Here is a 26,808-nt window from a genome sequence, read left to right as displayed (position 1 = left end):
GATTATATTAAAAGTTTTATTCAGGAGGCAATATACACTTAGCAAATATTTTGTAAACGGGTTATGCCATTCTGGCTTGAAACATGAAACTATAAAAATGTGAAAAATTCTCTTGGACACCATTTGTACTTGAATAGAGTTAACATTTTTTTTGCATTTAAATGTAAAGCATGCTATTATGACAATGCAGTTCTCTGTAAAACAAAACAGCAGCAACTGCTAACACAACTAACGTGACACAACAAACTGTAGGTTGACATTGCAGTAAAGGGAAAAAAAGGTTGATACAAAAAGGAGCCAAACAGTTCTTGCATTCAGCTCAGCCAAAGAGTTGGCAGTCACCTCCTTCTTTCAAGGCATCAAGTGGATGTTGCATCTACTGTTCATGCCTTTTATCTAAAGTGTAATTTGTGCTAAAGCTGGAAATCCATCTTACATGAGCTTAAAAAAGGTAATATTTTGAAGCCAAAGCATTTCCAAATATTTATGATCTAAACAACGTCAAATAATATTTACAATAAATCAGACATATCACCATTTTTATTCTATGAAGTAAAACAGGTAACTTCACAAGTCGGAGGGTTTCTTCAAATAAAGGAAAAGTCTGACAAGAATTAAGATGGTCTGGAGAATGGAAACAGAGGAGTCTAAGCTGAGTTCAGTCTTTTGGTTTAAGACTCACAACTTGCATGCTGTTAGGCAAGTGGAAAACTGCATGCCTATGTTCTGTAACCTGGACCTGTCAATACTAGGTGGAAACTAGTTAGTCCTTTCGTACTCTTCTTTTACGCACTGATTTTGCCGGCCCATCACCAGATCCTGTGCTTAATCTGCTTCTTTCATCTGCAGGGGGTGGGGATGGGGAGAGAGATGCAATCATCTTTCTCAAAATATGATACAGTGCATATTCCTCTACCAAAACAATGGTCTAACTGGAGCTAAGCACAATTAAGGCTGACTGATTTCCGTGCCTAGGGAAACTTAATTTTGCTCAGATTCAGGCCCATGTTTGCTTCTCAAAGTACTCAATTTTTAGCTTTAATGTTTTGTTCTTTCTTAACACAATAAATGGATATGAACACTTGAGTTTATGATGCAGTTTTTCTTACAACTTAACACATATTCCTGAACCTCAGTTTCTGAAGTCAACCAGACTGGCGGGGGGGGGGGGGGAATTGAGCTTGCCTCCCAACTCAATACTATGTCTCTGCATGAAAACCTTTCCAAATTGATTATCTGCTGGGGAATTCTACATGACTATCCTAGAATGCTGCACACAAAGTCTTGTGAGGCTAGCTATGGATGTTGGAGTTCATGTTTGAAGTCCACTGCCTCAAATCAATTTCTGATACACTATGCATATAGAGATGGTGATACACCCAGACCAAAACACCAACACGGCTTGCAAATCTATAGAACAATTTTACTTAATTAAACACACTAAAGTGCAATATGCATGTCAAAGCCTGGAGATACTTATAGACAAACAGTCAACTAATGGCCCAACTCTGCCAATAATGTATATAATAATAATGTCATAGCGCAGTGTAAACACGCAAATTTCATGCAGAATAAATTCTCTATTAGAAGCGCAATGTCATGTAAATGGGAACGGTCCAGGAAAGGATTCTTCACATAGCCATATGTAGAGGCAGGGGTCATGCGTGAGTAGCGGACGCAGACAGACACCTCCTCACTGTCCCTTGGCGAAAGTTGGTGTTTTGGTCTTGGTGTATCATAATCGGTTTAACACCCAATACTTTCTTTGTATACCATATTAGAGATTGTGACTTCCAAATAAGATCAATAGCAAACCACTGGTATTTTTTTTAAAAAAAATCAAAATTACGAGAACTATGATATTACACAAATACCCAGCAAAACAATTTAGGATGCCTTAAATATAAAGGAAATATTTGAATTCAGATACTGAGTGACAATTAAAATCTCAAGCCAGAACAATTCTATATTCCACTGTATTATTGGTTTTATGTTTATTTCAACAATTTATATACTGCTTAACGGTTTAAAAAACCCAATTAAAATTATCAATGAAATCAGAAAAGTCTAATTTAACTGCCTGCTTAAATAAAGTCAAAGTCTTCACCTAGTGCCTGAAGTTTAAACAGGGAAGGGGCTTGTGATCTCAGTTGGGAAGGAGTTCCACAGGATTGGAAATATAATGCCCTATATTAGTACCATGGGGGAAAATTACTGTTATACCCCATGTTTTGACACAGCTGCAACATTTCACATTCCTATGGAATAATCTTTGTATATTATCTCATTCTTGGAAAGCTCACCTCATCTTCTTCAGAGCCAGATTTATTTGATTTATTAACTTCTTCTTCCTGACTTCCTTCACCACCTTCATTTTCTTCCTCATAATCTTCTTCATCTTCACCACCTTCATATTCTAAGACACAAGTCGGTTATTCAGTTTAGCTCTCTAAAGGCTGAAATACAGCAATGGCACAGAAGAGCATGCTGGTTGGATAAACCCTTAACAATAAGAAGAAACCACATTGCCTGTGTTGGTGAAGCATGTCAACAATGGAGCTGCACAGTGCTGAAAATTGTGTATCTATCCATAATGGACAAGTTATTGGAATAGATCAATGTGAATTCTTAACAAGCACCTAAGTATCTCTCTCATTTTCATGAAGACATAGGAAAAATGTTGAGTTTAAATTACAATATTTTTTCAAATTAAGAATGTTATTTGGTAACATTCTGAATTAACAAAAATAACAGTAACATTCAGAAAAAGCCTACAAACACCTTCCAGCAACATCCAACGTTAGTAGCATATATTCAGAGCACACCCATACCCACTGAAATAGACATTGATTTCAATGGGTCTACTCTGAGTATGACTGAGGTCAGATATCACCCTTTAGTAGACATTTAGGGATAAATCTTTGTATTGGGGTTGAAAATACTCCAGTTCTCTCAAGTTGTTCTTGCTGAAATGTCTTACTATTTCTATCCACCACCATTTTGGTATGACAAGCTATCATTCTGCAATTCATAAGTAAGTCCAAAATATTGGCACCCAAATTATTCAGAACTAGGAGCTTTGATAAGAAAAACTAAAAATTAAAAAAAATCAAGCAAAGAGCTAAATACTCCCAAATATGAAAATAATTGTGCCATATGATTAGGGAGAAAAACACACAGAATATTCAATTCCAAGAGTCTGGAATGCAGGAAAGAACTAACTAAGAAAGCAGTTAGCTACAAGACACAACTACACAATTATGATCTTGCTGAAACAAAAATACACTTAACTTGAGTGCTGTAAAGTAAAGAATTCAGGCAGCAAAACAAAGTGCTATGAACTGCATTGTATTTGTTTTTTCATTTAGCTACCATTTTTCAGGATTGATCACTACAGTTTTTTAAATAGGTATGGCTAAAATGCCTTACCATCTTCACCACCATTTTCATTTGGTTTTTCTAGGTCTTCATCTTTCCTTTGTACCTCTTGTTCTAGTCCTCCTTTTGTAAGTGGCTTGGCTGTATCAGTTTTTTTGTATTCTATATCTTCATCTATTTTCTAAAATAGAAGGACAATCATGAAAAAAAGCCGATAGCCCTCTTTTTTTAACACCCACCCACCATTGAGGCATGTCTGCCAACTTTTCTTCATCTTCCCTCTCACCCCAATGGATTTTTTGAGTGAAAAAATATTTGGATAGAAAGCACATTAAGTATCATGCAAAAATTGAGGATATCAGATTAGTTTCTCCTGTACCTTGGATGGCCAGCAGAATAGTACACCCAAACCTATAGGTAGTGCTAATGTCAAGATGTAAATATCCAAAGCCATGGACGTTCTTCCGCAGCAGTCACCAGCTGACTAAACATACCAGGCTGCATGGAAAAAAAAAACACACATTATAGAGCTTGCCAAGTCTTGCCATAAGGTATTTTTTTTTTAACAGCATGAAGGAAACAGCAACCAAGGAAGGAAACTAACAGGTGAGAGGACATAGAGAAAAGAAGCTGTTCAGGGCCCCTGAAGAACTGCAAACAGCCCTGAGTAACTACACTGCAACAAGAGCCTTAGCTGGAAGTAGCCAAAGTGAATGTTATATGACTGCCATAAAACATACCCGCAAACACAGTCAAGGGAGCTAACAGAGGGAACACCACATAAGGCAGATAATGGAGCATGTGAGCAGGTTTCTAGCGTGGGCATCTTCACAGTTCTATCATGTACTTTTATTAAGTTATTGCGGGATTTACATTTTTCATACAAACAGTAAATTAAACCACAAAATATTCACAACCACTAAGTGTTAAGCTATGACATTATGACTCGACTTTTGAACATTAGAGTTTTAGGGCTTTCTTTTTTATTTTTGACCCTACCAAAATCTGCTATGATGGTTAAAAAGACCCCTTTAAAGTTTTGGCTGGAAATAGAAATAATGATTGACTGCAAAATTAATTTAGTTTAACTGGGGGGATGTTTTATTGATATTGTTCTAAAAATGTGGCCTATCACAAACATTGTAGTATATTAAAGGTAAAGGGACCCCCGACCATTAGGTCCAGTCATGGACGACTCTGGGGTTGCGGCACTCATCTAGCTTTATTGGCCAAGGGAGCCGGTGTACAGCTTCCGGGTCATGTGGCTAGCATGACTAAGCCGCTTCTGACGAATCAGAGCAGAGTACGGAAACACAGTTTACCTTCCCACCGGAGCAGTACCTATTTATCTACTTGCACTTTGACGTGCTTTCGAACTGCTATGTTGGCAGGAGCAGGGACTGAGCAATGGGAGCTCACTCCGCCACGGGGATTCGAACCGCCGACCTTCGATTTAACCCACAGCGCCACCCGCATCCCTGTAGTATATTACCATAAGATAAAAAAGAAAAAAATCCTAAATGCCTATATTGTCAGGGATGGGAAACCCATGAACCTCCAGATTTTGGGACTGCAATTCCCATCATACCTGACCACTGCCCATTCTTGTTGGAGTTCATGGGAATAGAGTCCAACAACATGGGGGGGGGCATAGTCCTCTCTTGCTTAAAATCAGAGTTGCAAGTTTCCATTATGAGTGTCAGCTCCTATGTCAACATAAAATCAAACTGGAAAAGAATGAAGGTAACATTTACATCCAGGGTGCAATGGTTCCCTGCAGTCCTTTGTAGGTTATATTTTGTACCAGAGGAAAAACAGAAGTGGTATAACCACACAATATGCTCTTGTAATTGATACAATGACAAGGAATGATGTTATCCCTACTCTATTTGGGTAAGTTCCTGCAAAGTTAGTTTGGGAATTTCATTTTCCTTTACTTTCAATAGGAGTGAATTGGACCACTAATATTTTAATAAGTTAAATATAATTTAACGAATTGAGAAGGACATAAGAGATGAACACCCTGGGACAACTGAACCCATAACCATTAATAATTTCATTGTGTATGAGGTCATTCTGGTTTGTTAAAAATATTTACAAGTATTTCAAACACCTTCAGGTTCACAACAATCCCAATATAGGAAGGTTAAGACAAAAAAACTTTTTTGCAACATTATGTATTTGGGCAGAACAAAATATAGTAAATTCTTACTTCATTAGCACTTGCAACCAATTTTTTAAAGCCCCAACCATCCGCTGCCCATCGATCAGCAACTTCCTTTTCTGAACAGATGATGAAGTTATCAAAGTAAATATCAGATGTCATAGACCAAAGCTCTAAGCCAACAGCACCAACAGTAGTCATATGAAAAGGATGAGAATCTTCAAAATAATCAGGATTAGGGATTTTTTGTGGACTCCATATTCCCTGTAAGAGATAAAATAAAAACATGCCACATTAAAATAGACATTTAATATTAAATAGGCCAGCAAGGCAGGTTGATTCAGTTCTGAAAAATATTGAAATTTCTTTCCCCCCCCTATTTATTTATTTATCATATATGCAATATTTTACAAAGTCGTGCATTAACTGTTACATATACAAATAAAAATCAAAACGAACCTAAACAATTTTTGCTGTATTTGCTTCTTTTGTTGTTACCCCTAACCAGTGTTCATTTCTGTATATTTATAAACTACTACAGATTAATCCAAAATAATTTACACAATATCGGTCAGGAATAGCTTATCATTAAGCATAAAAAAGATAACAAAAGGAAAATACAAAAGAGAAAAGAAAATTAAACTAACCCCTCCCCTGACACATCCCAAAATTGAAAACCAGTATCAACAAATTTTCCTATCTTTTCCGACTTCCAATCAAACCCAACCGTATATATCGCTCTTACTTATGAGTGTATTTCAACCTGTCCACGTATCCTCAATTAGATCTTTATTCCACTACCCTTCCAACCATTACCCTATTTTCTCCTATCTCCTTCCTTCTATTTCCTGGGCTACTGAAATGCTGGCATGACTATCCGACCCTTGCTGTATTTCTGAACATATATTATATATCTGGACCAATTTTCTTGAAATTTTTGTTTTGATCCCCCCCTCAAATTATTAGCTAACTGGGCTATTTCGGTAAGCTCTTGCAACTTATTTTGCCATTCTGATATTGAAGGTGGTTCTGGTTCCTTCCACCTTTTTGCTATTAAGATTCGAGCTGCCACCGTGGCATATAAAAAAACCTCTCTTAATTTAGTTGGGATTTCTTTATCGATAATGCTTAATAAGAAGGATTCTGGCTTTTTGGGGAATGTGATTCCTAACAGCTTTTTAAGTTCGTCATAAATCAAACCCCAAAATATCTTTATTTTCTGACATATCCACCACATATGAAATAAATTCCCATTGTTCCCTCTGCATCTCCAGCATGAACTTGTGGATCCTTTATAAATTTTTGATAGTCTTGTGGGAGTGAGATACCATCTGTGTTGAATTTTCATCATATTTTCTTTTATGTTAGAAGAAAAGGTAAATTTCATGCTAACTTTCCACAGATGTTCCCACTCGCTCATCATTATCGGGCGTCCTATATCTTGTGCCCACCTCACCATCACTGATTTAACCATTTCTTCCTTAACTTCCCATTCAAAGAGTAACTGGTAAATTTTCGAAATTATCTTATATTTATTATTTATCAGATCCACTTCTAGTCTCGTAGGCTCTTTAGGAAAAGCCATCTTTTTGTCTTGCTGAAACATTCCATATAGTTGATGGTAGTCCAGCCACCCTCCCAATTGATCTTTTATCTCCTCATATTTTCTTAATTTAACTTCCCCTTCATCCTCTATTATTAAAGCATTATATGTGAGCCAAATAGTTTTCATGTTCCTTTTTTTAATTGCTTTTGCCTCTAATGGGGATATCCATTTTGGAGTTTTCGGCTCCAATAGCCTTTTACGTTTTTCCCAAATTCTAAATAGTGCAATCCTCACTATATGGCTTGAAAAATTCTTATGTACTGCATACTTTCCATATTGTAGGTATGCATGCCACCCGTACCGGAGATCAAACCCTTCTAAGTCTAACAGTTCCTTATCACGTAGTAAGAACCACTCTTTCAGCCATGCAAAGCATGCAGCCTTGTAAATTTCTTAAATATACCACATCTGTTAAAAACAGGTAACACAATTAAAAGATTGTGGTTTTCTAAGAGCATAGGGCACTTCCACAGCACACTTGCTTCCACTGTCATTGGTGATTTGAGTCACTGACTTTAGTTTACAGTTTAAGAAAGGAAAGTATTTCCAGCATCTCTTAAAAAAAAACCCAACCCTGTTAAGTCTGATTAATGGGTAGAGAAAAAACTTAACTAAACCCTATTTATACTTATCCAGCAAAAATCAGTAAGATGAAAATGAAGTATTTCATTAACGCACATGTCATTCTGAAGTATCTGGAACTACCTAATAATTATTACCTGATAATTAGGATTCTCTATCATAGGTGGTTTCCATTTTCCTTTAAAATTTGGATTGCTCATCATGGGGCGTACCCATGATCCACAGCCTGGTGCAGTCTCACACTTTGGATTAGGAATCTGTGCAGCTTCCCATTCACCATCCATCTCTTCATCCCTGTACAAATGATCAACACGTCTGTTCAAACTCCTCCTGTAAATTAGTGTATTTTATTCCTATCACCAAACAACTTCTAGTAGCTTAGAAGAAAAAGCATCTCCTAGATTTCAACATAACAAACATTCTTTGAAAAATATGGCTACAGAATAGCAAAACAATCCCTTATATTTTCAGATAGCTTGAAATGTGGTTCCAAGTACAAGAAAATGTGCTCCTTTCTTGTGGATCTACATATTGCACCTGTCTAGGTCCTGAAATTCAAATGTCATTTCCTAACTGCCAAAAGCTTCAGCTTTTAAGACACTCATCAACACATTTATTAACCTCCCCAATTACATACGTAGGGTAGGACCCAAATCAATGGATTAAAGTTACAAGAAAGGAAATTCCAATTAAACATCAGAATGAAAGTTCTGATGGTAAGAGCTGTTCAACAGTGGAAACAGGTGAAATCTATACCTAGTCCCAGATTATCTGTCACAGATGTTTTAGTTGAGATTCCTGCATTGCAGGGGGGTCGACTAGATGACCCTCAGGGTCCCTTCCAACTCTACAATTCTATGGCTTCTGAACACTCAAACCAGATGTTGCAAACATACTTTTGAAATCCAGGCCTTGAAGTTGCAGACTAGAATTAGCCTCTAATTAGCACACAATCTAGTGAAATAGCACACACTAATTTGGACAGGGGTCAGCAACCTTTTTCAGCCATGTGCCGGTCCACCGTCCCTCAGACCATGTGGTGGGCCGGACTATATTTGGGGGGGGGGATTGAATGAATTCCTATGCCCCACAAATAACCCAGAGATGCATTTTTTTTAAAAGCACACATTCCACTCATGTAAAAACACAATGATTCCTGGAGCGTCCATGGGCCTGATTGAGAAGGTGATTGGGTGGCGCCTGTCCCCTGGCCCTTAGGTTGCCTACCCCTGGGTTAGGGGCAACTGTATGATGTATCAATATTAACATTTTAACACATTCAATGTTAAAAAAAATATCCCACCTTTGTTTAGTCTTCAAGTCAGCTTACATATTATTTAATTTTGAAAATATAAAAGCAGTGCAAAGATATAAAATAAAACTACTTCATAAACCAAAGCACAGGAGAACAAAACAGCTAATCAAGTCATGAATAAGAATATCTAGACGTGTCAGTCTAATTTGCTACAGAAATCAGAGCCTGTCTGAAGTTTTGCAACAAGCAGAGAAATCTTACCAATCTTCTGGTTTTTCTGCATTAGGGTCTGGAATGTATTCTGGTTCATCATCAAGCCAACCTTCAGGTTTAACAGCATCATGATCTTCTATTTTGGGAGGCTCATCTTCATTCCTTTAAAGTACAGACCAACGTTACCAGGAGATGGACAAAATGCAGTAGATAGATAAAGCCTGGTAAAGTTCTTCCCAAGCATGAACTAAAGGGTACATTATTTCAGAGACAAAACCTGTCTATCCTTTTCAAAACTTCAAAATAAAAAGGTAGTTAGGTGCAAAGTGAAAAACTAATTCATATTTACAATACAGAAATAGTTTGGAGGTTTCCCTTCTACTTTATGAATGACTCCCCATCAGAATTAGTATTTCAGCTACAAACTTAGCAGCTCAAAGATCAATTACATAAAGTCAAAATCAAACCCAAGAAAATGTTCATACCATATACTTGGTAATAAGAGGGAAAGGGCAAGAGAACAATGTAGGTTTTCTTTACCAGTCATCTGGCTTGACAGCCTCAGGATCAGGAATTTTAGCCCTCTCATCCCAGTCCTCAGGCTTCTTATCATTGGGATCTTCTATTTCTTTTGGGGGATTCACAGGTGGAACCATATCCTCCAGGAGACTTCCCTTGCCAACCACTGCCTGGTCAATTAGCACTTCAAAAGTGTCATCAGGTTTCAGCACTAAAATATAATAAAATATACATATAATGAAGGTAACATCTGAAGAGCCACATGTTTCTCATCTGTGTACTGCTGGAACCTCTCACAAAATGAACTTCATTTTAAAAGGAATTTCAGTCACTCTAAACTAAACCATCATCATATTTGAAATGAACAACATAGAGAGTTCTTCTGATGTTTTAATATAGGATATAGCTAAGTTTTCCCCAAAAGTAGAAGTGATACTGACTAGAATAACTAGAGAAAATGGGATGGCTGTGTGAAGGTAAGCAGTAAGCAGGATTCAATACGCCATGCCTAGATGCCCCTTTTGCTCTTTATGTTGAGAATAGGGGGGTGGCACATATGGAGACTCAAAAAAAATGCACCATGCCAGCCACCTACATGGATCAATTTCTACAGGGCAGTTCTGCATGGAGCAGCACCGTGTGTTGGATAGGACACAGCTTTTATAACACATGCACAGGAACTAATGTTACAAAAAGTCACCATACTAAACATCTTCCAAGACAATGGCGCCCACTTACATCACAAAGAACTCATAATCCATCTACTCTCAGCAGCCAGAAACATCATAACCAGACACTGGAAAGACCTGGCAGGAGTAAATATGGACCAATGGTACCAAGTAGTATGGGAAACAGCCCTACTAGAAAAACTAACCAGTAACCTGAAACTGACACGGGGACAAACAGAAGAAGACACCTTCACCCCGGTATGGTTCCCCTTCATCACACACACAGCCCAACAAGACAATGACAAAAATCTATCGACAGCATACAAATCAATATAGCTTAACCTGATCAAAAACACCCACCCACCCCACTCACACAGGAAACCAAAGATCACCACAGCCAACCACAAATGAACAATCACACCCTACGCCAACCCCAACCTCTCTCACCGCCAAAGAAACACAAGCAAACAACAGAGAACCTACACAAACAACGCTGACACCAAACCCTACATATATTAAGGAAAATAGAAACATCATCACCCCACCTCACCCATCCCCGCCACCTCTCTCCCCCTCCTCTCCCTTATGTCTCAACAAACAGAACTGATTTGTAAAAATGTTACATGGAAAAAATATGAGAGAGACATTGCACACACTTCTGTAAATCAAGAAAATCTTTAATAAAAAACAAAACAAAAAAGTCATCATACCACAATTATGCCATTGACAGCTTGAACATACATGCAAGTAGCTGGACTGGTTTCACCTATTTAGCATGCAGTAATTCTGGCAACTTGTCAAGAGTAAAATTCTGGCTAATTAGCAACCTTAACTGCCACTCGGATTACTGTTCGTATGCATTTGCTTCATGCTTCTTTTCCAAACCCTACGGAAGTACAAACTAGTTACAGGACATGGCCATGTGGCTTAATTGTGGGAGAGGGCTAAAGCCTTCTGTAGGAGTGGGTAAGAGGTTGATTCATTCTAAATGAAAATGAATGTGTTGGACCCTAGAACATGCAGGACTTCCTTTGTGGTTGATACCTTGATGCAAGTTAAACAAGAGCATTCTTGGTTGTATGTGGATCTCATTTACAAGTCTGTAATAGGCACTTAATTGATAAGATATGGCAGTTCAACTGATTAACGTCCTATCCATACTTAAAAATATTTTTTACATGGTTAGAGTAAGTTAATAGCAGAATAAACCTCATTGCTTTCATGACTAAACAAAACTACTGTTAGTATAATGGTATAGTATAATGGTTTAATAGTATAATGGTTTTAGAAATATCTTCCAATTTCAGCAGTTAGAAATGATGCAAAGAAGTTATAGAAGTTCCCTGATTTGAACCGCTATAAGACCAGTTCCATTTATTATCCAAATCTGCCCCAGTATGCCATGTGACACCCCCTACTTACACCATATGGGGTTCCCAGAAATGACAGCTTAAAAGCATCTTTAAAATATGGATATACATGACTGGCTTTGTAAAATGTTTTCAGTTCTTATATTTCTAAACAACTTAAAAATTTAGGAATACCAAGAGTATATAGATGAGTCTTCCTGTCAGTGAAGATTTTTTTCAAGTCTACATCAGGGCGTTTAGCATGTTTTTCTTCATAGTCTCCAGTTTTAGGATGTTTATGTCTGAAGATAAAATGTAGTTTGTAATCTTCACCACATTTATCTGGCCCAAACATAATTGTGTAAGATGTTCTATCATGGAAGTATTCCTGTAGGATGAAAATGAACACTATTCTTAGTTTATATAGCAAAAAAAGTTTAGCACTCCATTACTTTGGCACTTGGCACGCAGTTGGTTATTTCCTACTTTGCCATAAATTACTACATATGACATGGAAGAAACATTGCTCTCAGTTATAAACCATCCCTTAGTTCCCTCACAGAACAATATGGAAAAGTATGCACAACCAACCAATATTCAGGATTAAATCAAAAGCACTAAACTGGTTTTAGACTATCCAGCATAAAGACAAGCCTTGTATCTCTAATGTCCTTCTGCAGTTTTCATGTGAAATTTGGTATTTTATTCTCCCTCTAAGTTACCGTCTCTGACAGCAGAGGGAAATAAACAGATGTTTAAATGGCTAATATGTTACACACCTATATGTGTAAATGAGCTCCAAAACCATTTTAAAGTAAAGAGATACATGATTTTGAAAACAGAGTGGAGAAGGGAAGATGTCAAGCTCCATAATTTTGAGAAGATTTAAGCACTCTTCCCCCTCTACTACTTTAATCTAAGTTACACTTTTTCCAAAGCTGCTTCCAATTTAAAATAATGGTATTGAGACTCAGTTTGTGTACTGTGCATTAGCCTCTGAACTATATCTGTTATGTACGTGGAAGTAACTTTTCATACCAGAGGTTATGCTGCTTTACTTCTCAGAATTTCAACTTCAGACCACAGTCCGTTTTCTAGACTTGAATGGTGCCCAGAGACAGGCTGCCATTAATGACAGTGGTCATGCAGTGAGGACAAGAGGAAAACATTCCAGAGGGGGCAGGGGAGATTTGTTTTACTTACTTATTAAACTAGTAAACAGCCTCCTCTGATTTGACTGATAGTATGCCTCAACATCCACTGGAAGTTCCAAATATAATTAACACTGCAACCTTAGGTAGCACATTAAAATAATATCATCTTATTGAAACACCACCACAATATTTATTATTAGTCATGCAGATGCTGCTTCAATACTTGGGGCACAATCAGGCAGACCTTTTTCCATTCCATTCCCTACATAGGAGTTTCCTGATGCCATCCTCATCCCTTCATCAGCAGCCCTATTCCAAGCAAGGAATTTTGCTTGCAGAACCGCTCTGACATACATAAGGGAATAATTGGGTCTGCTCCTAAAGCTTTAGAACTAGCCATCTAAGCAGCAACTTTAATACAGCATGAACTCTAACCATTCTGGAACCGCAAGTCCAATTTTTTTCTTGTTCACCAAGGAAAGATTTGAATAACCCAAATCTTCACTAGGCTTGCACAATTATAAATAATCAAGACAAAAATAAGCTGTGTTTTTTTTCATTTAAAAATGGTTTTTATTAAAGACTTTCTTGTGTTACAAAAACAAGAAGGAAATATTAATATATGAGTGGTTTTTTGAAAAAGAAAATGTTGCTGTATTTTCAATCACTAAACAAATTATTATCTTCTCTCTCTACTAATGCTGTTCTAGACCAAGATAAGTAGTGGTGGTTAGTGTGTGACGAGAGATCCAAGTTCAAAACCACACTTATGGCTCATCTACACTTCTGCTTGTCTTGCCACTTTTCCCCAGGTAATTTTTTTTTTTTGGCAGATTGACATTGTTGTCTCTCAGCCTATCCTAGCTCACACGGTTGTTGCAAGGGGAAAAATGAGGGAGGTAGAACCAAGTAAGCTGTCTTGAGCTCTTTGGGGGAAAGACAGTTTAAATGCAGTAAAGTAGCCCAACATGTACCTTATTGCCTTTTTTGGTGACAGGCAAGAACCTATTTATTTTTCCAGGCTTTTTAGAAACAAGTTTAGATGATCTTGCTGCTTTTGTGACAGTGGCATTTTAAGTTTGCTAAGGGTTCTCTTATATATACAGTGGTACCTCAGGTTATGAACTTAATTCGTTCCAGAGGTCTGTTCTTAATCCAAAACAGTTCTTAACCTGAGGCACGCTTTTGCTAATGGGGCTTCCCACTGCCGCTGTGCGGTTTCCGTTCTCATCCTGCGGCAAAGTTCTCAACCCAAGGTACTACTTCCGGGTTAGAGGAGTTTGTAACCCGAAGCATTTGTAACATGAGGTACCACTGTATTTCAATTTCAGGCCTCATCCACACTTCCTTTTGTGCCATGCTTTCTAGGCACAGGTCTGGGATTTCTAGGTCCATCTCTGAGTGGTTTTTTGTTTTGGTCCCACTGCTTTCATGGGAAAACCTGCTGTTTACTGCTAAATCAGAACAAACAGCAACCCAGAGAAATCCCAACTGCCATTTGTTTTGATTCAGTGGTAAACAGTGAGTTTTCCTGGTGAAGGCAATGTGACAAAATAATCCCCATGGACATGGCCCTAGAAATCTTGGACCTGCACCCAGAAAAAGCAGCACAAAAGGATGTGTGGATGAGCCCATAGTCCACATTGCAATTTGTTCTAGGAATAGGGTTGTTGAGCAGTATAAAAATACTGATACATAGTCAATATTCCAACAAAAGAAATTTATGAAGAGGACCCATCAATAGCAGACCAGGTTAATTCACTGAGTGCACATAAATGTGTGAACTACTGAATATAGTGGTATCTCTGGTTACAAACTTAATTGGTTCTGGAGGTCCATTCATAACTGGAAATAACATGAGGCGCACTTTCGCTAATGGTGCCTCCTGCTGCATGTGCGCCGCCAGAGTGTGACTTCCGCTCGCATCCCGGGGCAAACTTCACAACAAGGAGCACCTACTTCTGGGTTAACGGAGCGCGTAACCCAAAGCATTTGCAAGGGGATGGTATGTAACATGAGGTACCACTGTATTAGGCATGTTACTTACAAAGATTAAAATATACCTAACCTATTACCGGTATTTATGAGCTGTGTATCTTAAAGCTTAGAAAATCATAACATACAATTGTATAGTTAGAAGGACCCCGAGGGTCATCTATGTCCAACTCCCTGCAATGCAGGAATCTCAACTAGATCATACATAATAGATGGCCATCCAACTTCTGCTTAAAATCTGCAAGGAAGGAGAGTCCAACACTTCTTGTCACTTGCTGTCTTGCTGTCACTTTTTTTTTTTACATGAACAATACTTTTTTCTCAGACATATAATCTGGGACTAGGTACGGATGTCACTTGTTTCCTTATAAATACTGGGACATATCCAAGCAATAGCTGGTATAAGAACCCAAAGATTTAAGCACTCTCCTTCGCAACACTGAAACATGTCTGATCATACCTCTCTCTCCCAATTACTACATACCAGATTCAAGTCATCACTTTTGGAAAGAAGTTTAACATATGCACCACCACAATCAATGCCATCTTGAAAATTCACTTCATACCTGCACAACAGAAACACAAGAATAGTCTTCTGGAAACAAGTACTAATTAAAAGTTCACTTAGCTACTAGCTTTCAGATACTTCAGCCACTGTGTGCAGAATTCTTAGTTGCTCCTCCCCAGTTGTTCCTATGGCTGAGTAATTTTAGTTTTGAAAGTTTAAGAAGCAATTGCTATTATGCTTAAATACTAGGAACTGGGGACCCATGGACTTCCAGATGTTGTTGGACTACAACTCTTATCGTTCCCAACCACTGACCATGCTGGCTGGGTTTGATAGGAGTTGGAAAGGCAGCCTCTGGAGGGCCACAGATTCCCCATTCCCCTTTTCTACAAATCAGAATCCTGATCTTTTTTTTAAAAAATCACTTTGCAAACCATCCAAGTGTGGATATACTTACTGTATAATCAGTGGTTTACTATCAAAAATAAATGGCTGTGTTAGCATAGCCGATATCGCATGATGCTTTGCTACTGATTTCAGCACCAGTCCTCTGTCACCAGGCACTGTGTTTTCTTTTAAAGGTTCTATTTCCCATCTTCCTAAAAGAAATACAGCAAGAGAAATACAAGCAAAACCACAATTATGGTGTGGTACAAGGTATTCCTATGAATTTAGTCCAACTCATTCTTACTAGATATACTTAATGCTCTGTAGCGTGGATTATTAGAAAAACATTGGCCTGGGATTAACTGTGTACAAACTGCACCGAAATATCTGAGGGAAGAGTTCAATGAAAGATCACATGCTTTGCATATGAGATTCTAGGTTCATTCCCTGGCACCTCCAAGTAGGGCTCGAAAAAACTCTTGTCTTAAACTCTTAGCATAGATAATACTGAGCTAGTTGGACCAATGATCTGACTCAATATAAGGTGATTCCTGTATTTCTTCCCATTACACAGTCAACCACCATTACCATCCCTTCCCTACATTATATCTATCATTAAAAGCTCTTAATAAAAGGAAATAAATATACAGTTTGGAACTATGATAGTAACTCAAACCATGGCAATTGATTCACCATGATGAATGCTCCATATACAGGATTGCTCAAAGACATTAAATGAAGAAGAGGAAAAAGAAATGAGGATTACGGATATTTTAGGAATTTCTAATCCTTTCTTCCACTTGCTAGCATCTAGACACACAGTTTTGACAGACCATGCTGCTGACCAATTACTTTTCAAAGGATGGCATGCATATTTTTTCTGTAGCATCATTCTTGTGTAGTCTTGCAAAACATTTATTAAGCTACCAATAGAAAAACTATCTACCTTTTTTGTTTTCAATCTAAGCCCTGGTCTGCCATATGAGCTATGTTAATATTGAGGTATGGAATTAATGTACACCTAAAAGGTCACTATGTGTTCTATGTTCTAATGCTTAGATCAGGGGTGAGGAACTTGTGGCCCTCTAAATACTGTTGGACTACAACACCCATGATCCCCCACCACTGGCTATACTGACTGGAGTCTGACAACATCTGAAGGGCCCTAGGTTTCCCATCTCTAGCTTACAGCAATTGAAAAAAAAATTATGCTTCTGGTCAAAAGTGTCATCTAAAAATATATAGATGCTAATAGCTACATGAAATGAGATATACTGAAAAGCATCTGTGTGCTTTTCAGTCCGATAGTTGGAAGTTTATTGGTGATCATTCAATTATAATACTAGCAAAATTGAAATATTAAATGGAAAAGATAGTATATTTACTAAAAATAGAAAGCTCTGAAAGCAGAAATGAGAAAATCGAAGAGAATTTATACCAGTCACTCATGTATCAAAACACGAAGCTTTAGTCTTACCATCGTATTTAGCAATATCTTCATCTGTATCCTCTTTTTTTGTTTGAGACAGAACCCACCTGTTAAGACAGAAGTATGACCAGATCATACCAAGTTTCTATAGTGCAACAGGTTCGCTTAATTGTTAATTAGTTTAATGTTTCAGTTAAATAGCATGCCAATTTTGAGTAAGGGTGTAACTGGGATTTTGAGTAGAGCTAACACTTGATAAAATAAATTTTAGGCCTGGTTTACAAATTCAGCAGAATGAGGCAATAGGATCCTAAGGCAATAAAAGCTTTGTATCACTTCAAACTGCAGGTGGGGGAGGGTTCCATTTCTGAACACTCCTTCATGTAAAAGATTGCTTGCAAGTAAGAAAACTAGCATGTCAGAGAGGTACAAACCTTCTAGCTACCTTTGTCTACTCCTCTCCCTCAACTGATCTCTACTAGCAGCCATTCCATCTGGTTGGAGCAGGGCCCATTCAACTGGAACAGCTGAGAGACCAGCTGCCTTTTGGCTTCTCTTCTCCCTGAACTATTTCCATTCAAGCTAGTCATTATAGTAACTAAGTAACCTCAAGAACTGAATTTCTAGTTTTCTTCTTAACTCCCATATTTTATGTCACTTCTTTTAGATTTAAGCCTGCTGGGGGAAGGACAGTCTCATTTTGTGCAAAGACAGAATGCATCTAAGAAGGCTCCCTCTTTCCACTTATTTGTAAATGTATGGATTAAAATAGTTAATTTTTAAAATCCAATTTGGGACACTTTTTTATTAGATTGCAAATGGATTTACCAATCTAATAAATTTATTTACTAATACTGCAATCCTAATTTACTCTTTGAAAAGTTTTATCTTCAAGTAAAAGTATTTACTAAAATTGAACATTTATTTCTCTTTTCAGGAAGTAATAACACTTGACAGTTTAAATCAAATATGACATACTATACTAAGGAGTTTATCATATTTCTGTAAGTAGTATTTAGCATCACCTCCCAACAGATTAAAACACCAGCCCAAGTAATGAAATCTGAATACGTATTCCTAGATGCAACCAATTACAAGCTAAGCTTTACAGCTTTTGTCTTTAATTAATCATGCTGCATGGATTTAATGCTTCCTTTGAAATATTCTTACCCAGACAGCACTGCATCATCAAAAGTTTCAGTAAAATACACTTCTCCAGTAGGCTCTGGCGTCTTGTATTCAACCTTCCAAATATTTATAAAAATACATTCAAAATCTGAATAGTCACATTCAAGTAAAATGCACTGAGTTTTAAATCAATTAAATATTTTTATATTTATTGCATTAATGGAAAATAACTAATTGATGTGTTATAGATTGAATTTTCATAATCTGCCAAACCCATAAGATGCACAAAACAAACAAGGTTTTGAGTGTCCAAGAGTTGCTAAATTCTGATCTGCAGAAGCAAAACTTCTGATGTACAATAGCTTGTGGAATTAAGTCTTTCAAAAGCAGGTGTGTGCTAATAATATGTCAATCTGAAAAATTGTTCTGCAAATTTGCATCCAAAAGTTACTACCTAAAAAACTGTTTTACGCACCTATAATTAGCTTATAAAATGGGCTTAAAATGGGCTAAAGGACCCCCTGACAGTTAAGTCCAGTCGCGAACGACTCTGGGGTTGTGGTGCTCATCTTGCTTTACTGGCTGAGGGAGCCAGTGTTTGTCCTCAGACAGTTTTTCCAGGTCATGTGGCCAGCATGACTAAGCTGCTTCTGGTGAAACCAGAGCAGCGCACGGAAACGCCATTTACCTTTCCGCCGGAGTGGTACCTATTTATCTACTTGCACTCTGACGTGCTTTCAAACTGCTAGGTTGGCAGGACCTGGGACCAAGCAACGGGAGCTCACCCCGTCACGGGGATTCGAACCGCCGACCTTCCGATCGGCAAGCCCTAGGCTCAGTGGTTTAGACCACAGTGCTACCCACGTCCCAAAATGCGCTTATGGATAATAAAAAAGCAGACTGGCAAAAAAATTCAGGCTAGAAAACACAGCAGATTGGCATCAAAGGAGTTGATTCCTCACCAGTCTGCAGGGTTTTTATGCTAGATGAGTAGGATCCACGTCCTGCAAGAAACCCACAGTGGGCTATCAGAAGAGGGATAAAATGCTCCATGCTTCTGCCACAAGCTCACTTGGCTTCTACGCTTGGTAGGAAGAAAATGCCTTCCTCCATGTACAACCCAACAATACAGTGAAGCGCAAGAGAAAGGGCCAAGAGTTTTGTCCTCCTTCTGGCAATCTGCTCATTCACTTAAGTACAATTCCTATTTGTCTTTGGAGACCACATCAGTGGTTAAAAACAAGGCAGCATTATACAATAGATATAAGCACATTTTACATTAAACTTTCTTCAAATGCATCAATGAGCTTCTGGATTCTTCATTCAGAATGGTTAAGGAATGAAGTTAATGTGTTAATTCTCCATGAGTCAGCAGAGATTACTCATTCCCCACAATGCACCTTATGACTTTCTTATCTGTAAAACTGCCAGACTTCAGAACTCATAGAACTCTATTGGCTGCAGAACTTTGCATGGACTTGGTTGTGGACTGTAACACAGCAAGCACTTTGAAGCAAAGAACCCTCTCTGGGCTCAGAGAGAGAAGACTACTTGTAACATCTGTAAATAGTTTGTGTATGTATAGTGGTGTATGCTGGTGTTGGCCTAGTAAAAGCAGCTCTGCTAAACGTGTTTTCTGTGGTGAGCTTAATCACTTAACTAAGTTTCTAAAGCACATGCACCCCAAGCCCCAACAATAACCAAGTTTCTGAATACTATAAATATTATGAACTATGACTTTTGAAATTTAAGAGTCAGAGAGAGTATAAACAAAGAGGAAGTCTCTAGAGAAAGCTTCCCCAACCCCACCCCATGTGAAGGGCACCACAACACACTATGGATTATGCAATGCATGAGCAGCTATATTGGTTTTCTCCAGAACTCATGCTCAATTCCCAAAAATGACAGATTGGATGTGGCTTCTCCTCAAAAGTAGGAATGACTTTATGAGCTTCATCACTTTTGTCAGCAAGCCCTGCCCACATGGTGCAATTCATATCAGTGTGAATGAGCAGGTTTTCCATTTCAGATCTCCAAAACTCACCAAGAGCTTTTTTGCTTCTCAACAAAAGAAGCAAAAAATGATAGATATTGTCTTCTTTAAGATGGAATCTTACCTCTAGAGATGAGCTGCCTTTGTCAACATTAGTATCTTCTGAATTCTTGTCAAAACCTTCTACTTCAACTTCTGAATCTTCAGATTCTGCACTTACTGAACTTAACAGCAAGACACTGAAGCACAGCCAATCCCACTGGAATTGCATCCTGGCTACCTGTAAAAGAGAAATGCAAATGGCAAAAGATTTATACAATCTGAGAAGTCAGAGTACAAAATTGCAAAGACATTCATTCTGTCATTTCTACTAGTCAACTATCCACTAAATGAAATTAATATAAATGGTAAAATGGAAGGCAGCTTGCTCATAACAGCTGAATACAACTGCAAATATGGAAGAAAAAGAAATCAAAGCCAGAAGCTGGTGTTAAAGACAGACTAAGCCAGTTGCACTTTAGTAATGATAATTTGAATCACACTGATTCCAGCAGAACTAAGGCTGCAGTTCTAACACTTGACGCAGGAGTAAGAGCCATTGAATTCAACAGGAGGATGTATACAGATACACTGCTTACATGCCAAAATGGCTTCTAAGCACGTTAAAAGTATAAAATCAATTATAAAATATATACACATAATTAAAATACACAATAAAACAGTTCTATCCAAACATCAAAAACAACTATAATTAAAAGATACAAGTAAACAAACTACAGGCAGCTCCCTGTTTGTGTGTGTTTGGCACAAGTGCAACCAACACACATGCCATTTTCAGCTCTGGAACAGGGTGGGCTTATGTATGCCCCACCAATGTGTGTGATATCCCGAAACGCAACCAAAGCTTAACTTCCTAGTATCTAGACACACAGTTTTGACAGCCTTCATGCTGCTGACCGATTACTTTTCAAAGGATGGCATGCTTATTTTTTCTGTAGCATCATTCTTGTGTAGTCTTGCAAAAATAACAATTAGAGCAATTAAAATACAATGATGACACCAAGAAGTTCAAGTTCAGGAGAAATGATTCTCTAAATAGGTGTGTCTTCAAGAATGCCAAATCTTATGGGGCTCCTTGTATTCTGCAAGGAAGGTGTTCAAAAACTGGGGCCAACAGTAAAAAGCCCATTTCCTTGTTACCACTAGCCAATAATTATCATCTCATGGCAAAACTAACTGGATTTAATTTCCTCTCTAGGCAGTAGAAGGGAGGATTTTTTTCAGCTCACCTAGTCTAGAGTTGTTTAAGGCTTTATATGCAAGAAGCAGGATCTTAAAGCTGATTCAGTGGAGTAGTCATGATTAGAATTATGCTACAAACACAACCTTCTTAGTCTGGATCCAGCCCAATGTTTGCTGTAGCATTCCCAATATATTGGTTTACATTTCTTCTTCAGAAACAAGACCATTTTACAAGCTTATTTCACTTACTTATTGGAGCACTTCATTTAGCACACAATCCATCAAAATGATACAGCATACGGCATACTACAGTTAACTTTCTATTTCAGCACCTTCTTCTCCTTTTTTGGTTTTTAATCTCTCTGGTGCTGCCTCATTCTTTGCTTTAAAAAAAAAAAGTTGCTCTCTATCTTTGGGCATAGCATACCAATTGTATCCTTCAAAGATCCACGTTACATGCATAGGCCACAAATGCATATCAAACCCAGCCCATACATGTCAGAACAGTGTAACCACTGACATGCATCAACAAATAACTTTTTTGTAGCTTTTAATTCAGACATTGGCAGAAATAGATTTGCTTGATAATTACTTCCTGGCATTTTAGGGGGGGGGGGACTTCAAAATTTTGGTCTGGTAAAGACTTAACTGGGAAGATTAAAGCAAAGCAAGGCTTATAGCAGCCTTAGAAAGTATCTATGAATGATTGATGAACTGGTTAGCAATTGCAAGCTAAAAATATGCAAAGTCCATTAAAAATAGTCTAGCAGCTCAGGAGAAGAACTCTTAAGTTGTCATAACTGTGAACCATGGAAGATTTTATTTATCTATGAAAAAGTTTTATACTCCACCCTCCAATATTATTGCTCCCAGGGTGGCAAACAATAATCAAGTAAGATAAATAAAACATAATTAAACCAACAATAAAAATCAGCAAGGGAGTAGAAGAAAAATCAAAAGCAGCAAAATAAAAGCTAAAAGCTAAGTCACATTTTTCAAAGGCCTGCAGGAAGCAGGGTATGTATTTGCACAGTGATGAAAAAACATTCCAGGACAAGGCATTCAAGAGTCAAGCATCACCACAAATAAGAACTCCCTAACCATTCAGTGGCCTCACTTGTGAGAATGGGGACATATAAAGAAATGCCACCTAAGATATCTTAGTGTGAAACAGTTCACACTGAAGAAGGCATCCCTTCCTCAATGTGTCACCCACATTGGCCTGCTATTATTATTATTATTATTATTATTATTATTATTATTATTATTAATGGAGGTGCCAGCATGGGCTGAATCAGGATGAACATGACTTAGGGGGGTATTCAAGTAAGTAGATCCAGTGAAATTAGTGAACTTAAGTTAGTCTTGTCCATTAACTTCAGTGAATCTACAGCCCTCCTGTGGCTCAATGTGTCAGCGCAGCTGGCTGTTAACCAGAAGGTTGGTGGGTCAAGCCCACCTAGGGATGGCTGTGGGGAGAATTTCTGCATTGTAGGGGGTTGGACTAGATGACCCTTTGGGTCCCTCCCAACTCTAGGATTCTAGGATTCCATTATTCTATACTCCAAGCAGGACTAGTGTTGATTATTATTACCCTTAATTGCCTGGTTAAGATTAACCCAGCACGAGGGCAGTTGAGACTGCTTCATCTGTCAGATTTTGCTTTCCATTAAGGATGACAGAAGTGCCAAAGTGCCAAATGAAAAAAAATGGGATGTAATCATCAACTGGGGGGAAATCTTACTCAAAACTTAACTGAAACCAACATGGCACCGACAAGAGAGTTCATTTTCAGTGGGGCTTGCCAGGAGAGTTTCCTAAAGGACTGGACTCATTTTTCACAAGAACCTCACTGGATCAGACAAAAGGCCTATCTTGCACACAATTAGGTCTCCTACAGTGGCCAACCTGATACCAAAGGAAGCCCACAAGGAGGACAGGCATGCAATGGCCCTCTCCCACTATCCTTACCCAGGACTGATATTCAGAAGAATTTTGCTTCTGATCCTGGAAGTAGTATATGTGACTAGCATGCCTTAGAATACCATTTGGACTTCTGTCTAACTCAAGCATCAGAATGCCTTGGGTCAGTCCTAATCAATATTAAAACCCAAATTCATACTCCAAGATCAAGTTTTCAGAATTCCCTGATATTTTTTATAACTGCTATTTTTGTGTGGCTCTACGCTGAAATGTGGACCGAGTATGTGGACCGAGAACTCCCAGAAGTGCAAGCTGGATTTCGAAGGGGCAGAGGAAACAAAGACCAAATTGCGAACATGCGCTGGATTATGGAGAAAGCTAGAGAGTTCCAGAAAAACATCTACTTCTGCTTCATTGACTAGGCAAAAGCATTTGACTGTGTCGACCACAGCCAAATATGGCAAGTACTTAAAGAAATGGGAGTGCCGGATCACCTCATTTGTCTCCTGAGAAATCTCTATGTGGGACAAGAAGCTACAGTTAGAACTGGATATGGAACAACTGATCGGTTCAAAATTGGGAAAGGAGTACGACAAGGCTGTATATTGTCTCCCTGCTTATTTAACTTATATGCAGAATTCATCATGCGAAAGGCTGGACTGGATGAATCCCAAACCGGAATTAAGATTGCCGGAAAAAATATCAACAACCTCAGATATGCTGATGACACAACCTTGATGGCAGAAAGTGAGGAGGAATTAAAGAACCTTTTAATGAGGGTGAAAGAGGAGAGCGCAAAATATGGTCTGAAGCTCAACATCAAAAAAACTAAGATCATGGCCACTGGTCCCATCACCTCCTGGCAAATAGAAGGGGAAGAAATGGAGGCAGTGAGAGATTTTACTTTCTTGGGCTCCATGATCACTGCAGATGGTGACAGCAGTCACGAAATTAGAAGACGCCTGCTTCTTGGGAGAAAAGCAATGACAAACCTAGACAGCATCTTAAAAAGCAGAGACATCACCTTGCCGACAAAGGTCCGTATAGTTAAAGCTATGGTTTTCCCAGTAGTAATGTATGGAAGTGAGAGCTGGACCATAAAGAAGGCTGATCGCCGAAGAATTGATGCTTTTGAATTATGGTGCTGGAGGAGACTCTTGAGAGTCCCATGGACTGCAAAAAGATCAAACATATCCATCCTTAAAGAAATCAGCCCTGAGTGCTCACTGGAAGGGCAGATCCTGAAGTTGAGGCTCCAATACTTTGGCCACCTCATGAGAAGAGAAGACTCCCTGGAAAAGACCCTGATGTTGGGAAAGATGGAGGGCACAAGGAGAAGGGGACAACAGGGGATGAGATGGTTGGACAGTGTTCTCGAAGCGACTGGCATGAGTTTGGCCAAACTGCGGGAGGCAGTGGAGGATAGGGGTGTCTGGCGTGCTCTGGTCCATGGGGTCACGAAGAGTCAGACACGACTGAACGACTGAACAACAACAATGCTGAAATTTTACAAAAACCTAAGATAACTACTGTAGTGATACCTGATCAGTATGCCAGATCTTTATAAATAAAAAGTGTAGTCTGCAACAAAATAGCAGCGTGGAACATTCCTGTTCACAATTCCAGCTAGCCAACCATGCCTTCTTTCCATATGCTATATTCTGTTTCCCCTCTTCTATGGTCAGCGAGCATTTCATGCTCACTGAGCATGCTTGGTCCTCAATGGGCTCATTTTTGGATTTCTCTTAAGTCTTTTCCTTAAGGTTTTTTGTACTTACGCAAAACTTGGGTCTTCCCCAAGTCTGCCAATAATTCATTGTACAAGTGATGCTCTTTGGGCTCCTCCAGATGACCTGTTTAGTCACTATTCACCACGATTTGACTGTACAAAGCTTATACATGTTTTGTCTATATTTGGTTTTTATTGAGCATTCATTCTTATTTGTTTACAAGGCTTGTCATAAGACAATGAGCATTCATCCCAATTTGCTTGTAGGGTGCTGTTGACACATCTTCCCAATATATAATTCATTCATCTCACACTTTACGTTCCTAACTGTAAAAACTTTTCTTTTTTTAAAGTGGATTTGCTGCAGTATTGTGACAGCATCTTAATCCACTTCAATTGCACCAATCTAAAAATATGGGATGTGCTTGAATTCCTCCTGCAAAATATTGAGTTGGGAGGCACGCTCTGGCTACACAAGGACAGACTGTCCAAAGAACAGAGTTTGCCATCAGTAAATATATGGGGATATGTATTCTTACCCTTCCAGAAAGGCGCTCCGGAAAACACATCATAATATTTCTGAGATATATAGGTTAGGCTAGCAGCATGTGACTGGGCCAAGGTCATAGAGTGAGCTTCTTTGCAGAGCAGTCATTTAAACCCTGGTCCCAGTCCAACACACAGAACAATGCAACATTCTGGCTTCAAACTAACACTGACCCACCACAGGCTAAATCGTCACAGTGCATCCCTCCAGTGCCCCAAAGCAGGTCTGCCATCTGTGGGACCTGCTGCCACCATTTGTTTAGGGCTTCTTGGCTGCTTGATGATACCAAACAAACAAGTAGAAATGAGGCGCTGAAGCTACAATTAGCAACAATTTCACCCGCTTCAGGCAGGTAATTATGGAGACCTCGGGTCGTCCTGGGTGCGAAGCCTCCGCTGATGCTGCTATTGCAGCAGCAGCAGCAAGCAGCCGCCTCCCTCCGCCGCCGCCGCCACCCGGGCGTCCTTCTCCTCGGCTACCAAAGGCTTAATTGGTGTTGATCTCTGCGTCTACCCCCAGAGGGCCCGTCCCCAACGGAGGCAGCGCTGCCCCCGGGAGAAGGGGCGACTCCGCACCGCCCTGCGGCCGTGGGGCTGACGGGGATGCGAGACGAGGCCGAGCGGAAAGATGCCGCCTCCTCCTCCCGCCTCTCTCCCCGCGAAAGAGAGCACAGCCGGCTCGCGCCGAAGCCTCGCAGCCTTCAAACGCCAACGGCAGAATAACGGCTGAGCCCGAAGGCTGAGGGATGGGGGGGGGGGGGAAGGATGGAGGAAGCCGCTTCTGCGAAGGGCTTTCTGAGGAAACCCGTACCCGCCCTCCCGTCGCTCGCGGCTTCGGGGCCCTCGGCAACGCGCGGAACCGTGAGCAGGGCGCCCCCTCACCTACGACCCCCTGGAAAGGCCACGCAGCCGTTACCGTCCGCGAAGCACGGTCCCGTCAGAATCTGTCCCCAGGAAAAAACCCGGCCGCCTGCCAGAGCGCATCACCTCAACTGCCGCGCGCGCATGCGCCGCTAGCCCCGAACCAGAAGGCATCGAAG

At 39.3% G+C, this 26,808-nt stretch overlaps 1 protein-coding gene across 1 annotated transcript; it reads right to left on the bottom strand.

Annotated features, from left to right (window-relative positions):
- CLGN (calmegin) lies at positions 1–26,808 on the bottom strand. The gene is given in 17 exon segments (XM_033161338.1): positions 1–828; positions 831–843; positions 2,304–2,416; positions 3,430–3,559; positions 3,758–3,822; positions 3,825–3,876; positions 5,591–5,806; positions 7,868–8,024; positions 9,247–9,360; positions 9,739–9,928; positions 11,930–12,122; positions 15,368–15,449; positions 15,849–15,990; positions 17,256–17,314; positions 18,378–18,451; positions 20,453–20,608; positions 26,685–26,808. Coding segments are annotated over 16 exon segments (1,812 nt in total). The 5' UTR covers positions 20,600–20,608; positions 26,685–26,808; the 3' UTR covers positions 1–763.

The sequence above is a fragment of the Lacerta agilis genome, chromosome 9 (assembly GCF_009819535.1).
Source record: "Lacerta agilis isolate rLacAgi1 chromosome 9, rLacAgi1.pri, whole genome shotgun sequence".
Taxonomy (NCBI): Eukaryota; Metazoa; Chordata; class Lepidosauria; order Squamata; family Lacertidae; genus Lacerta; species Lacerta agilis.
This window is presented reverse-complemented; position numbering and strand designations above follow the sequence as displayed.